This window comes from Hypanus sabinus, chromosome 13, assembly GCF_030144855.1.
Source record: "Hypanus sabinus isolate sHypSab1 chromosome 13, sHypSab1.hap1, whole genome shotgun sequence".
Lineage (NCBI taxonomy): Eukaryota > Metazoa > Chordata > Chondrichthyes > Myliobatiformes > Dasyatidae > Hypanus > Hypanus sabinus.
In genome coordinates, this window is record NC_082718.1 from 22,112,017 (window position 1) to 22,127,297 (window position 15,281).

The 15,281-nt window shown below is 45.1% G+C and overlaps 1 protein-coding gene across 1 annotated transcript in view; it reads right to left on the reverse strand.

Moving 5' to 3' along the window:
• Positions 1 to 6,848: 6,848 nt before the first annotated feature.
• The window catches only part of prkcq (protein kinase C, theta), a 122,594-nt gene continuing 114,161 nt past the window's right edge, over positions 6,849 to 15,281 (reverse strand). The window contains exons 16-18 of the mRNA XM_059987319.1: positions 14,157 to 14,345; positions 12,735 to 12,863; positions 6,849 to 12,024 (exon numbers count right to left, since the gene is read on the reverse strand). Of these exons, the coding sequence (XP_059843302.1) occupies positions 11,872 to 12,024; positions 12,735 to 12,863; positions 14,157 to 14,345 (471 nt within the window). The 3' untranslated portion in view covers positions 6,849 to 11,871. The remainder of the gene's footprint in view (positions 12,025 to 12,734; positions 12,864 to 14,156; positions 14,346 to 15,281) is intronic.

The following is a 15,281-nucleotide window of genomic DNA, read 5'->3' on the forward strand; positions in this document are numbered from 1 at the left end:
CATCAGCAAATTTGCTGATGATACTGAGCTGGGTGGCAGGGTGACATGTGATGAGGATTCAGGGTGAATTCAGGGTGACTTGGATAGGCTGGGTGAGTGGGCAGGTACTTGGCAGATGGCGTTTAATGTGAATAAGTGTGAGGTTATCCACTTTGGGAGTAAGAACAGGAAGGCAGATTATTATCCGAACGGTGTAGAGTTAGGTAAGGGAGAAATACAAAGAGATCTAGGAGTCTTTGTTCATCAGTCACTAAAGGTGAATGAGCAAGTGCAGCAGGCAGTGAAGAAGGCTAATGGAATGTTGGCCTTTATTACAAAGGGAATTGAGTACAAGAGCAAGGAAATCCTCTTGCATTTGTACAGAGCCCTGGTGAGACCACACCTGGAGTATTGTGTACAGTTTTGGTCTCCAGGGTTAAGGAAGGACATCCTGGCTGTAGAGGAAGTGCAGCGTAGATTCACGAGGTTAATTTCTGGGATGTCTGGACTGTCTTACGCAGAGAGGTTAGAGAGACTGGGCTTGTACACGCTGGAATTAAGGAGATTGAGAAGGGATCTGATCAAAACATATAAGATTATTAAGGGATTGGACAAGATAGAGGCAGGAAATATGTTCCAGATGCTGGGAGAGTCCAGTACCAGAGGGCATGGTTTGAGAATAAGGGGTAGGTCATTTAGGACAGATTTAAGGAAAAACTTCTTCTCCCAGAGAGTTGTGGGGGTCTGGAATGCACTGCCTTGGAAGGTAGTGGAGGACAATTCTCTGGATGCTTTCAAGAAGGAGCTAGATAGGTATCTTATGGACAGGGGAATCAAGGGATATGGGGACAAGGTAAGAACCGGGTATTGATAGTAGATGATCAGCCATGATCTCAAAATGGCGGTGCAGGCTCGAAGGGCCGAATGTCTACTTCTGCACCTATTGTCTATTCCTCTCCCTGCTCTGCCAGGAGCAGTAGCGTCAAACTCAAAATGTGAATAAAGCTATTCTGCCCATTATATCTGTACTAGCACCCTAGCCTAATCCCATTCTTACACTATGCACCCATCTTACATACTGTACATCTGTCAGTTCACCCCTCAGTCCCCTGGGGGTGGGGGGGGGGGATCTTATTGAAACCTTCCAAATATTGAAAGGTTTAGATAGAGTGGACATGGAGAAGATATTTCCAATAGTGAAATAGTCTTGGACCAGAGAGCATAGCTTCAGAATGCAAGGATGCCCCTTCAGAAAGATGAGGAGTAACTTCTTTAGCCGGGGGTGGGGGGGGGGGTGGTGATCTGTGGAACTCATTGCTTCAGGTGGCTGTGAAGGCCAAATCATTCAGTACATTTGAAGGGGAGGGTGAAAGGTTCTTCATTAGTAAGGGCACCAAAGGTTATGGGAGAAGACAGGAGAATGGGGTAGAAGGAAAATAAATCAGCCATGGTGAAATAGTGGACTCAATGGGCCAAATAGTCTAATTCTGATCTTATATCTTGTGTTTCAGGGAAAATAAATCTAGCCTAGTTTGCACAAGAACGCAATACTGACCACTGATCTCCATGTGGAATACTCTCCACCTACTACCTCCCTAGCTGGCCAGTGGCGTAGTGACATCCACACCGGACTTTGAGGTGTAAGGTCCTGGGTTCGAATCCGGCCGGCTCCTTGCAGACTTACCTTCCGTGCTGGGTTGAGCGTTGAGCTGGCAACTCGGCCTCATGAAAAACAGACAAAAGCTGAAGAAACAACAAAGTTGCCGCCCGAGGCACCACAAGGGGTGGAAAGGATCAACAATAACTACCACCCTCTGCCTTCTGTGGACGTACTTTGTCAAATGCCTTACTAAAATCTATATACATCACATCCACCACAAGCATTCATTAATTTGTTTCATCATTTCCTCTGAAGCACCCTCACAAAGTCATAAAGCCATACTGATCATACTGATCGCTCATCATCAAACCTAGGGCCAAGGCCTGGGCCTACTCTGGCTGCTTTGGGAGTGGATCTGGGCCTCACTCTGGTTCGAATACTGTTGGCTTGCTTTTTATTGTCTGCATGATTTGTGTTTTTCCCCCCTCTTTCTCTTTACAGAGGCTTTTAGATTTTTTTTATTTGAGTTTCTTGCTTTGTGGCTGCCTGTGACAAATCTCAAGGTGTGTAATTGATACATTCTTTGATAATAAATTTGCTTTGAACCTTTTGGATGGATCTAGAAGCTTCAGAGAGTATGCAGTGGAAATTTACCGGGATACTGCCTGGAGATGGCAAATATAGAGAAATGCGTTAGGAAAGCGACAGTAACATCATGAAGGATCTGCTCATGGACTGTCTGTCCCATTCCCATCAGGGAGGAGGTTACAAAGCATCCACACCCTGGACCACCAGACTCAAACACATTTACTTCCTCTAAGCATCAACCCCTCCAGCCGCTAACCCACCCCACCACTACTTAAACTTTCCTGTTAGTCATCGAATCAATCTATGTATATAACCTATCTTGTGTATTTACGTGTATTTATTGTTTTTTAAATTATTGTGTTCTTTATCTTAATGGTTTTTTTGTGCATCATCAGTGCCAGAGGAACAATGATCTTGTTCTCTTTTATACTTGTGAACTGGAAATGATGTTAAATAATCTTGAAAGCCTCTCTGAAATCCCCCTAATGTATCTGCCTCTACCACTGCTCCTGGCATTGCGTTCTATACACCCACCACTCTCTCCGTAAATCACTTTCCTCCGACAAACCCATATACGTTCTTCCAATCACCTCAAAAAGTCGTGCCCCATCATATTAGCCATTTCCAGCCTGGGAAAATGGTGGTGGCTGTCCTCACTGCACAGACCTCTTATCACCTTGTACACCTCTATCAAGTCACCTCTCATCCTCCTTTGCTCCAAAGAATCACGCATGTGTCCAAACTGAGTGTGGTGGAACGTGCCAAAGGTCTCCCCATCTCTGCAGAGGCTTGGACTTCAGAGTCCCGTCGATCGGCAAGTCCTGCTGCTTAGTGTAATGTAAACTCTTTTTATAATGATGCACGAAGCCTGGATGAAAGAGCAGTCAAAAGCAGAGGGGTCACCAGGGTGATAGGATTAAAAATATAAAGGTAGGGTGGAAAGGAGGAGAGGGTTCCTTTTCCCCTCAGAGGGTGGTTGAGCCCACAACTCGTTATCTGAAAGTGCGACAGAGGCAGAAATCACCCTCTGATCAGTACATTGTATGTAGTTGGAGAGCTGTGATCTGTAGGAGCTCTGGTCCAGTGTGGTAACAGGGATTAGGCTGTGGGAGCCTTTGTCAACTGGCACCGGCACGAAGGACTGAAGTCTCCCTACAGTGTTGTGGATTGTCTATAGTTCTATAAAACAACATTGACAGCTCAAACTATTGGCCAACATGCACAAAATTCTGGAGGAACTCATCAAGCGGTGCAGCGTTCAACAGAGCGGGCTGGACAGTCAATTTTTCGGGCTAAGACCCTTCGTCACTCAGCTGTATAGAATCTGGCTGACCTGCTGAGCTCAGCCAGCACTTTGTGTGTGCTGCTCAAGATTTCCAGTGTCGGCAGAATCTCGTGTTCAAACAGTCGGTGGTTCTTCACTGTGGTTCACACCGCTGACCGACACTTTAGTTAGGAACCCGGGCTTGGAAAGAGATAGTGAGGAGCAGAGGATCAGAGATGAAAGGTTGAAAGGTAGGTGTGTGTGTGTGTGTGTGTTCCCCTTCCCACCCATCTGCAGCCCACCCCGTTCACCCCTTTTTGTTCCTCACAAACCACCCCCCCCCATCCAGCTTCATACTCAGCTTGCACTCCCACTACCTCCCCACCCATCTCCTTTCTGGTTTGAAATGTCATTCACCTCTCCTTTCCCCTCTAATGGTTCCCAGTCTCACCTCCTTTACTCTCCTGTATCCTGCCCTGGTACTCCTGTCCCTCTTTCTCCAGCAGCTGCCTCCACCCTCACACTCCTCTTCACCAGTCTGTTTCTGTTTATTTTCCTCTTTCCCCCCCTCGCTCTCCTGCACTGTCTCTCAACTTCACCCCGCTCCTCTCCCTGACCTCACACCCCTCCTCGATCCACCAATCACCTCAGGATCCTGTCTCACCCCATCCCCTTCTTTTCCTGGCCATTGCCCCACTTCACTCTCAGCCCCGATGCAGGGTTTTAGGCCAAAACGTCGACAGTTCCTTTCTCGATGCTCGACCCACTCAGCCTTCCCGCACTGTTCTGGCACTCCTGCCACTCTGGGGTTTTATATTAAAAACTACAATAATGGAGGGGCTTCCTCCCCCACCCGTCCTCTTCCTCTCCAGAGGAGAAGAACCTTATGCCAGGGTCTTTCCCCACTGAGCCCTTGTGGTGGCTGCACCAAGCTTCAGATCATCCCTCAGCACGTACTCCTGCAGCAAGGAAACGTGACACAGGCCCTCTTATCTTCCCCCACACCCTCTTCATAAACTCGCAGTCTGCAAAGAGGTGACAGTCATCCAGCGGGCAGCCGACTGTGGGGACGATGCTCCGGGCATGCAGGAAGGATTTGACTGGGAGGGCCCCTCTCACTGCCAGCCGGGTGAGGCCTAGCCTTGAGGTAATCTGCCGGATGGTCTGGACAGCCTGCTCGGGAAACCACCCTACCGTGTCTGCAGGACATTCCATGCTGATGGCCTTGTGGCCAACTGTGTCGGTCCGGAAGAACTTTTCAATGAAGGACAGGTAGTGTGGTGCCATCCAGCTGTCTGGAAAGTTGTGTGGCAATGGGGTCACACCCATCTTTTGCAAACACTGGGGACTGCAAGTAGTGGTACTTGGTGCCCACGCACTTACGTTCTACACACAGCCCGATGAATCCACACACAAAGGTGGTCATCAGGGTGAGGGCAACATTGGGAACGTTTTTGCCCCCATTGTCCAGGTACTTGTGCATTGTGACCCATCTAACCCTGTCCCAGCTGGGATCCCCAGATGAAGCTGAAGACAGGTTGGGGGGATTCCCAAGCTGGAGGTGTTGAGCCTCAGCCTGAAAGCACCTTACACCCGATGACCAGGATTTTCCCAGTTCCCAGATGAGAGCACTCTCCCCTCAGTCCCAATTTCTGTCTTACCTTCCCAGCCCACTCCAGCCAGTTCTTATTGCGTGCCTCAGCCCCTGCATGTAATCAGGCACGATGCCCAAGGGGGCACTGGGCCGGTCAGGCCAGTTGCCGAAGAGCATGTCCGCACCCTTGGCGCTGTTGACCCTGACCCCTGACACCAACTCAAACTGGTCACAGATGCTGATCAGTCTGCAAACTGACCTCAGATCCAAGCAGAAGGATCTGCTCATCCACGTACAGGGAGGTTTTCAGCTGGGTCGCTCCACGGCCCGGCAGTATCACCTCTCATCCTTCCTGATGGCTTTGCAAAAGATCCTACACAGCACAGGACGGGGGAGAGTGGGCGACTCCAGACCTGACGGGGAAGCTGTCTGTTTCCCACCCTTTGACGGGACTGCACTACGGATGTCTGTGTAGAGCAGCTGGATCCAGTTCTTGATTCCCTCCCCAAAGCCTATTTTGGAGAGTGTGCCCATCATGTCAATGTGTGATATCCTGTCAAAGGCTTCCTCCTGGTTCAAGCTGACCCAGACAGGCACCCACCCCACCCCTCTGTACATAGGAAATGGTGTTCCCTAGCAACACGAGGCTGTCAAAGGTCTTCCCGCCAGGTCCAGGTGGGTCACCTCATAACAGAACAGACTTGACCTTGGACGGGATCTTGTAGTCCACGTTCCAGAGTAAAATGGGTCTCCAATTCCTGATCTCATCCCTTTCCCCCTTCTGCTTGTAGATGAGGGTAATGATGTGCTTCCCCATGGAGTCTGACATGCTGCCTGTTCAAAGATTAGCATTGTACACTTCCAAGAGGTCTGGGCCCATCCAGTCCCACAGAGCCAAGTCCAACTCAGTTGGAAGAATCCTCACACATCAAACCTTCCATTCTGGTAACATTCTTGCCAATCTCCTCTGGACCCTCTCCAGGGCCAGCTTAAACTTTCTGACGTATCGGGGCCAGAATTGCTCACAATATTCCGAATGTGGTCTGACCAACATCATATAAAGCCTCAGCTGTACGTCCTTATTTTTATATTCTAGTTCTCAAAATGAATGCTATCTCAAACAATAACGAGGTGGCCTACAGAGAAGAAGTCATCACCCTGACACAGTGGTGTCAAGAAAACAACCTCTCCCTCAATGTCACAAAAACAAAGGAGCTGGTTGTGGATTACAGGAGGAATGGAGACGGCAGGCCCCTATTGACATCAATGGATCTGGGGTTGAGAGGGTAAACAGCTTCAAGTTCCTTGGCATCCTCATCACCGAGGACCTCACGTGGTCTGTACACACCAGCTGTGTGGTGAAAAAGGCACAATAGCACGCCCTTCACCTCAGACAGCTGAGGAAGCTTGGTATGGGCTGCAAAATCCTAACAACTTCCTACAGGGGCACAATTGAGAGCATCCTGACTGGCTGCACCTCCCTTAATTGCAGGACTCTGCAGAGATTGGTGTGGACAGCCCAATTCAGGACATTTACAAGGACAGGTATCTAAAAAGGGCCCGTAGGATCACTGGGGACCCAAGTCACCCCAACCACAATCTATTCCAGCTGCTACCATCCGGGAAGCGGTACTGCAGCATAAAAGCCAGGACCAACAGGCTCCGGGACAGCTTCTTCCACCAGGCCGTCAGACTGATGAACTCATGCTGACCTGACTGTACTCTATATTACATTGACTGTTCTGTTTATTATAAATTACTAAGATTGCACATTTAGACAGAGACGTAACGTAAAGATTTTTACTCCTCATGTATGTGAAGGATGTAAGAAATAAAGTCAAATCAATTCAAAACCAGGACAAATATACAAATCAAGAAACACAGGTAGGCGTTATTATCATTTTCCAACACAATTTTAGTTTGTACAAGTCTATTGAGGTAATTATACACCTGATGTAATTATATCATACAACATCGACACTTCACTGTTAGGGGTGAATGCAAGTGCAAGATATGAGCATGCAGAATGCCAGTGATGGAGGCTGGAATGCCCTTTTATATATTAAAGACCAAGTGTCTGTAACAAATAACCCTAGACAAAGAAGAAAAGAGTTTCAGATGGAGAATTTAACTGCAGATATATTTACACAAAAATATATGCAGCTTTGTGTTATGAGATTTTTTTTTAAGTTATAAATTTAATTGAGATTTCCAAAATGTTATTTCTTAGGTTATTAGAGTGAGCAGTCAGCGGTGGCTCATGATTTTATTGAAACCCCTGACCTTTGCTTTTCCCCTCCAGAGAGCACGGGAACAGTTACAATTCACAGTCTAACTAGATTCTGCTGTACTGTATTTTGAAGTGTGACTTCAACCTTGGTGTGTAATGCCTTCAGCACGGCATTTTAACATCTCATAACCCATCTAAAAATTTCTACTTTGTTTCAGAACAAACTGAATTGTGGCACATTATAATACCTTCATTTAATACCTCAGACCTATTCAATCCCATGGTGCACCTCTTGTGGTCTTTGACCAAGGCAATATAATGCCAGGGACGTTAATATCTAACCAATATATTTAAAAAGATAGCTTTTGAATCCACAAGTAGAATATATGACTCAATAAAGTCCTTTAATATTCCTTTTGTTGCCCTAATGGAACTACAGAGATAACCTCCAAAATCACATAATGTCTCATAACTTGCTGCATTTCCATTCTAATCAAATCCAAATGGATTCAAAACAGATGGTCTCGGAAAAAGTTATGACTTGCACCCGTGTTGAAATTTTGTGTTAATAGAAATCAAGTATATTAGTATTTCAAAAGTGTCAAATGTCCAAAAAAAACATTAACAGAGGAAATTCCTTTTCTGCAACTTTTTGCAGATTTAGTGACACAAACAATAATTACTTTGCACAGTTTGCTCATTAAGGTATCTGAATCTTTTTTACTCTCTCCAGGTTAATACAATCAGACCACTGAAAGCTTCCAACATTGGTGCATCGCTTGGAGACCTCTTGGTATCGCAGTACACAGAACATTGCATCTTCCCTCTTTGACAAAGATCTCCAATTAGCCCTATTCCATCCGATTCACCCTCATGCTTCTGTAAGTTTTCCCATTACATTACCTTGCTTTGCACATTGGAATTCTAATTCCAGAACAAGATAACACATCTCAGTTGCTGGAAGTGAACCTTTTTCTTTATTACAAGTTGACGTTGACAGGGTAGTCACTTGTCCTGGTACGAATGCTCCCACAAGCCAAAGCTTTCATTAATGTAATACCATTTCTTACTGTCAGCATCAGCTTGTCATAAAGATGAAGGTTGCTCTGAAGATAAACCAGACTCCTTGCAAATTCATTCTGTCTACAGAAGGCTCAGTCAACAGTGATCCAAGAATGAAACGTACTAACAATAGCAGTCTTTCCTGACTTAGCCTGCCCAAGTTCAGTTCTGGTTGACTCACTAGAGGAAGGATGTGAAAGCTTTAAGCAGGGTGCAGAGGAGATTTTCCAGGATGCTGCCTGATTTAGAGAGTATGCCTTATAAGGACAATCTTAATAAGCTGGAACTTTTCTCTTTGGAGAGAAGGAGGTGGTGACTTGACAGAGGCAGAGAGTGGACAGCCAGTGCCTTTTTCCCAGGGCAGAGATGCCCGATACAAGAGGGCATAATTTTGTCATTAGAGGAAAGCTGGATGTCAGAGGTAGTTTGTTTTTACACAGAGAGTGGTGGGCGAATGGAACATGCTGCAAGGGGTGGGGGCAAAGGCAGATACATGCCAGACATTTAAGTGACATGGATGAAAGAACAATGGAGGGCTATATGGAAAGGAAAGCTTAGATTTATCTTAGAGTAGGGTCAACTCAACATCGTGAAGCGAAGGGCCTGCACTGTGCTGTCATTTCTTTGTACTAAGCTGAGGGTATTCCTTTAAACGAATGCAGATCTGGTGGTGTAGACCCTTTAGCCAGAGGATGGTGGATCACTGAAATTCATGGCCAAGGATGGCTGTGGAAGATGAGTCGATGGTTGATAGGTTCTTGATTAGTTAGGGTTTCAAAGGTTACAGAAGAAGGCAGGGGAATGGAGTTGAGAGGATACTAAATCAGCTATGATAGAATGACATAGACTTGATGGGCCAAATGGCCCAATTCTGCTCCTATATCTCATGGTCTTATTAAGCAATGCCTCCTAGAAAAGAGCCTTTACTTTTCTTGAATATCCTGAAGTTGAGATCTGTAATAAGGGTGGAAAGAAGGGGAGGAGGAGAATTGAGAAAAACCAAGCAGTTTGTTTGTCTTCTGAATACCCATAGATCGGAAAAAGGAAAAAAAACATTAATAAGGATTTGTATTAATCTCTGCTGGCACTGAATTAAGCTCGACTTTGATTGTAAAATTCTCAGCCTTGCTTTCAAATCCCTCTACAAAGTTAGTTGATCTGATCTCACCACCTCAATCTCTGCAATCTCGCCCAGTTGTTATTATTTAGAGATACAGTGCAGAACAGCACCTTCCAGCCCATCGAGCCTCACCGCCCAACAACCCACTTATTTAACCCTAGTCTAACTGCAGGACAATTTACAATGGCCAATCAACCTACTAACCAGCATGTCTTTCAGCTCCGGGAGGATACTGGAGCACCCGGAGGAAGCCAACATGGTTCACGGAGAGAACGTACAAACTTCTTACAGACAGCGCTGGAATTGAACTCTGAACTCCGGAATGCCCTGAGTCCTGTCATGCTCCAAGATCTCTGCACCCTGTAAATTCTGTCCTCTAGATCATCCTTGATTTCGCTTGCTCCACAACAACCGGCCATGCCTTTAGCCATCCGCCCCAAGATCTGGAGTTACCTCCCTCCACCTCTCTGCTATAATCACGTGTCTCGACCAGGATCCTGATCTTATGCTTGATGACAATTTACGATTACAGTCCTCCTGGGGCACTCTGGGTAGTGATGCCAGTGGGTTATTTGACGTGGGGCAGAAGAGGGCTGTGTGTGGAAGGTGAGTTCATCACTGTGGCAAGTGAGGTGGAATGTCTGGGCCTGGAGTTTGGGGGACAATTCAGCAAAAAATTATTGAAACTAATAAAAGAAAATTTGCAGTATAATGATGAAGTTATGACCTAAATAACTCTCACCAGAGTAAGACTGAGTTTGTAAGAAAACTTGATTGAACTATTGTCCATGACTCTTTTTTATAGCGTGCCTGAAACTCAAGTTCATGGAAAGCCAGACGCCTACACAGGATGATCCCAATTACATCCCCCTTTTCAAGCTAATGCTCAGTACATACGTTTCTCTTTTTACTTAACTCCGTATATATTTCCAGTGCTTGACTCATTGGAAAAGCCGACTACAGAATGTCAACACGCTTGGACTTCTTTTCAAACTTTCGGACTCCATCCAATCTCGATCGCTAGAATGGCCCCCGTGAATTTTCCTGTTCTATTGCCATTGACAGGGCAGTGTTGAAGGAAGTTAACAGAACCATGCCAGTCACAGCTCATCATAACTAACTGATTATCCACCCCACTAGTAGAATACCCATGAAACACAGAGACTTCACGTGTACAGGGCACACCAACACAACCCATGCAAATAATACCCCAAACACTTCAACAACATGCACTTCTATACTACACAAACACCCCCCATGAGTTTCTATAACACAGACTTATAGATACCCGCAGTTACTTCTATACTAGACACACACATCTCTTACACCATATCACACAGAGCAACACACTCTACACAAACACACACAAATCCAATTGTCCCCCCTCACTACACCATACACATGTGGAAATACCAGCACAACCCACCACACAGACATACAATCACGCACACACACCTCACACAACACACTCTCCCTCACAGTCACATACACACACACACACTTCTACACCACATAAACACATACATCTGCATCACAAACAAGCACACATCATGCACACATACATGCATGAAATCCCACATGCATGTAACACACACACGCACACGTAGATCTCCAAACCACGTAAACACATTCTGTACCTCTGCATCTCATACACACGCACAAACAAAGCCAGCTGAAGGAGAGATCCTGACACAAACATTTGGTTGAACAGGATACCAGTGGGGATGGAGGTTGAGTTACTGGAAACAGATCTGGTGTGTTGAGGTCAGGGTGGTAAATGCTGCCAAGCTTTTCATTTTGCTGACTCAGCAAGGACAATCACTGTGACATGTAGTGGGTCCACCCACACCAATTAGAAACTCCCGCTCCAGTTCATAGAGACCTGTGCACAGTTTGTATTGTTGGTCTGCCAGCTCAGACACAACCTTGTGAACTATGTTGATGACTTTGGCATAAGTTTAGCATAACACTTGGGAGGAAGCATTGCCACATGCCCACAGCTCAAAAATGAGGAAACGCCTTCCCAGAAACAGCAGTCCTGCCTCATAGCGTGTCCACATGAATACTTTTAAACACAAAATCAAAAACCAAACATTTCTACATGCAGTGATAGCCCAGTCCTTCAATAACTACGCTTGAAGATTATAGACACCATGATTAGATACAAGTATCTTGTAGGTTTAGTCTAACAAACAGTTAGCTTGTCTTCTCGGATACTAGGGATGATGTGCTCACAAAATGGGTTCCAATGCACGTGTCCAGGTACACTTGGGTATATTTAACAAATGTGATACCACTAATTCATGCCACATGTTCAACACAGAACCTTGCAACAACTGATTCCAAGAGCATGCTGTCTTCAAGTGTGAACAGAGAACTTCAAACTCTTCAGTGTTACAGAAGTAAGATATTCTATGAGATCATTTAATCTTCATCAAAGCATTCTCTCCATCTTGGGGTTGGTGAAGGAGAAATTGTTGAACATGTTTTGATCCATACTGTTGATGAGGGTCCTGTCTGCACACGACAGTCTTGGCTTCTCGTTCAAGAATTCCTTGTCAAAGTTGCTGCAGTCACTTGTTGATTTCTGTCAAGGGGACAATGAAAGCATGGAGATCTGAAAATCCTCATTTCAATAACTAATACAGCAGAATCAGGGCAATAACTGGTAGTACAACATGTTAGGACTAGAATTATGGAAAGCAGGATTGAGCATAGGAAGGATATAGGTTACAATGGAACAATGATAAGATGCAGAGCTGGGTTGAGACATGGCAGATGGACTTCAACCTGGAAAACTGTGAAGTGATTCACTTTGGAAAGTCGAATCTGAAGGCAGATACAGGAATAACGGCAAGAATTTTAACAGTGTATTAAAACAGAAGGAACTTGGGGTGCACGTTCTCAAAGCTGCAGTGCAAGCTGAGAGCGTAGTTAAGAATTTGGACGGTGCATTGGCCTTCGTGGTAGAGGCAGCTGCATTAGGGACATTTAAGAGACTCTTAGATGCCTGGAAGAAAAATTGTAGGGCTGGGTGGGAGGGGAGGGTTAGATTGATCTTAGAGCAGGTTAAAATGTTGGCACAACATTGTGGGCCAAAAGGCCTGTACTGTGCTGTAGGGTTCTATGCTTAGAGAAACAAAGAGTTTCTTATGTTTTGGGGAATAATTGTGAACCTTATATAAAACCGTAGTTTCTATGTCCTGTTTAAAGTCATGATGTGGGGTGGGAGTAATAATTGCGGAAGGGGGATAAAATTATGCACCAAAGGAAGGCACAATTGAAGACTGCACTTACCACAGTAGGTTTGAATGGCGGTTCCACCTCCCTGTTTTCCAGCGCCTGCCAGTTAATATCCCGGAAAAAGGAATGTTGACGAATATTCCCCTTTATTCCCAATCTTCTCTCGGGCTCCCTGACAAAGAGCTGAAAGAAGCAAACCGGTCACTGATCATGTAGCTTCTCACCATGAACCAAGGTACACTCAGGCAAACACGTTTTCCTCTCAATTTACCGAAAATTTCTGCTTCATCATTTGACCGTTCATGTGCGTAATCATCTGTTTCAATGGTTTTTACTGTAACTCTGTTCATAATAATGGGCAACATGTCAGCATAATGCTTTACAGAACCAGCGACCGGGGTTCAGTTCTTGCTGCTGTCTGTACGGAGTTCGTACCTTCTCCCTGTGATTGTGTGGGTCTCCTCTAGGTGCTCTGGTTTCCCCCCAGATTCCAACTGTTTAGGTTTAGTGAGTTGCTGGCATGTGCTATGTTGGAAGATGAAGTGTGGTGACACAAACAGTGCATTTCATTGCATGTTTTGATGTACGTTTGACAAGAAAAAAACCTGATCTCTTTAATTCCCTTTACCTATTACTGAAGGCCAGAAGAAGGCATCTAATCTGATCTTGGCTTCATTCTCCTGCCTGATCCCAGAACTCCACAGTCCAAAAATCCACCTCAGCTTTGAATATATTCTGGTCTTTGGTTAGAAAATTCCCTAGAGTCACCATCCTCTGAGAGAAGTAAGTCCTCTTCCCTTTCAGTTTTAAATGGGTTCCTCTTGTGTGCCTACATGAGGGGAAACATCCATGCAGTATCGAGACCACAGTTGAATTATTGGTTCACTTCTGTCACCTCATTGTAGGAGGGAAATGGAAGCTTTAGAGTGAAAGAGAAGGAAATTAAATCAGCCATGATCAAATGGCAGATTCTTAAGGGCTAAAGAAGGCCATGAAGATCAAAGAAGCTCTTCTTCAAGAAAGAACAGGGGTAATGTTCATCTGCTGGATATTACTTCCTCCTCCAATAGCCAAAACTCTACTTTGTTCAGTATCTATCTCTGTTTATAGGTACTTACTAAGCACAAATTGGTTGCTATTTCCACATCAAGAACACCTACTTCCCTTCAGCCACTTGGTGCTTGAACCAATCATTTGGTTTTGAACCCACTGGCAAAATGCTAATCACCACTCCAAGTAGTAACACTATGTCCACTCTCATTCACTTTGCACTAAACTGGACTATTCTTTGGTTCTAATCGCTTTTCATTTCCTGTAAAAATTGTGTATGTTTAATTTGTTTCTCCTGCGAATTCCACTTATCTGATTTTATGTACCTATGATGTTGCTGCAAGTAAGTTTTTCACTGCACCTCTGCATAAATGTACTCGTGCATATGACAATCAACTCCGCTTCAATATTTAAAAACATTCTTACCCTGACTAGGATGTCCTTGGCTTCCTTGCCCATACTGCGTGGGTAGATGGGATCATCTGTGCGGATGGATTGGAAAAGTTCATCTTCATCCCCACCGTGGAATGGTGACTGGCCAATCAGCATCTCGTAGAGAAGAACCCCAAAAGACCACCAATCCACTGACATGCTATACTTCTGTCCAAGTAGGATCTGCACAGTGAGAACAGACGGACGCACTCAGAACCAGAAAAAACATGCTGTGCTTCACTGCAGCGTTATCAGTTCCTGGGACTCAAAACGCTAAGCAGGGGTTCTATCTGAAGCATTTAAGCTGTATGTCTTGGATTTGGCCCCGCGGGTTGGGCATTGTCTGCGAGTCAAACCAGACCTTAACAAAGCCAATCTGAATATAGCCAATATGACCACAACTGTAGACTCTAAGCTATCGGAGGAATTTTTGGGCAATTTGGCCAATCGAGTCTGCATTACGATTCTATGATTTATTATCTCTCTTAACCTCATTCTCCCTGAAATCTTTGATGCTCTTACTAATCAACCTCCACTTTACCAGTGCGGCACGGTAGCGTAGAGGTTAGTACAAATCTTTACGGCATCAGTGACTTGGGTTAAATCCCACCACTGCCTGGAAGTTTGTAAGTTCCTCTTGTGAGTGCGTGGGTTCCCTCCAGGTGCTCCGGTATTCTCCCACAGTCCAAAAACGTACCAGTTGGTAGGTTAATTTGTCATTATAAATCACCTCATGATTAGGCTGGGATTAAATCGGGGGTTGCTGGGTGATGTGGCTCAAAGGGCATATTCTGTGCTGCATCTTAATAAATAAAAATTCCCAATTACTTCATTTCCACAGCCACCTGTGGAAACAAATTCCACAGATTCATCGCCCTAAAGAAATTCTGCCTCATCTCTGCTCTAAAGGGATGTCCCATTCTGAGGCTGTGCCCTCTGGTCTTGAATCCCTCACTATAGAAAATATCTTCTCCACGCCCACTCTATCTAGGCCTTTCAATATTACATAGGTTTCAATGTAATCCCGTACCCCCTCCATTCTTCTAAACTCCAGCAAGTACAGGCCATCAAATGTCACTCATATAGTAACCCTGTCATTCCCAGGATCATTCTCTTGTA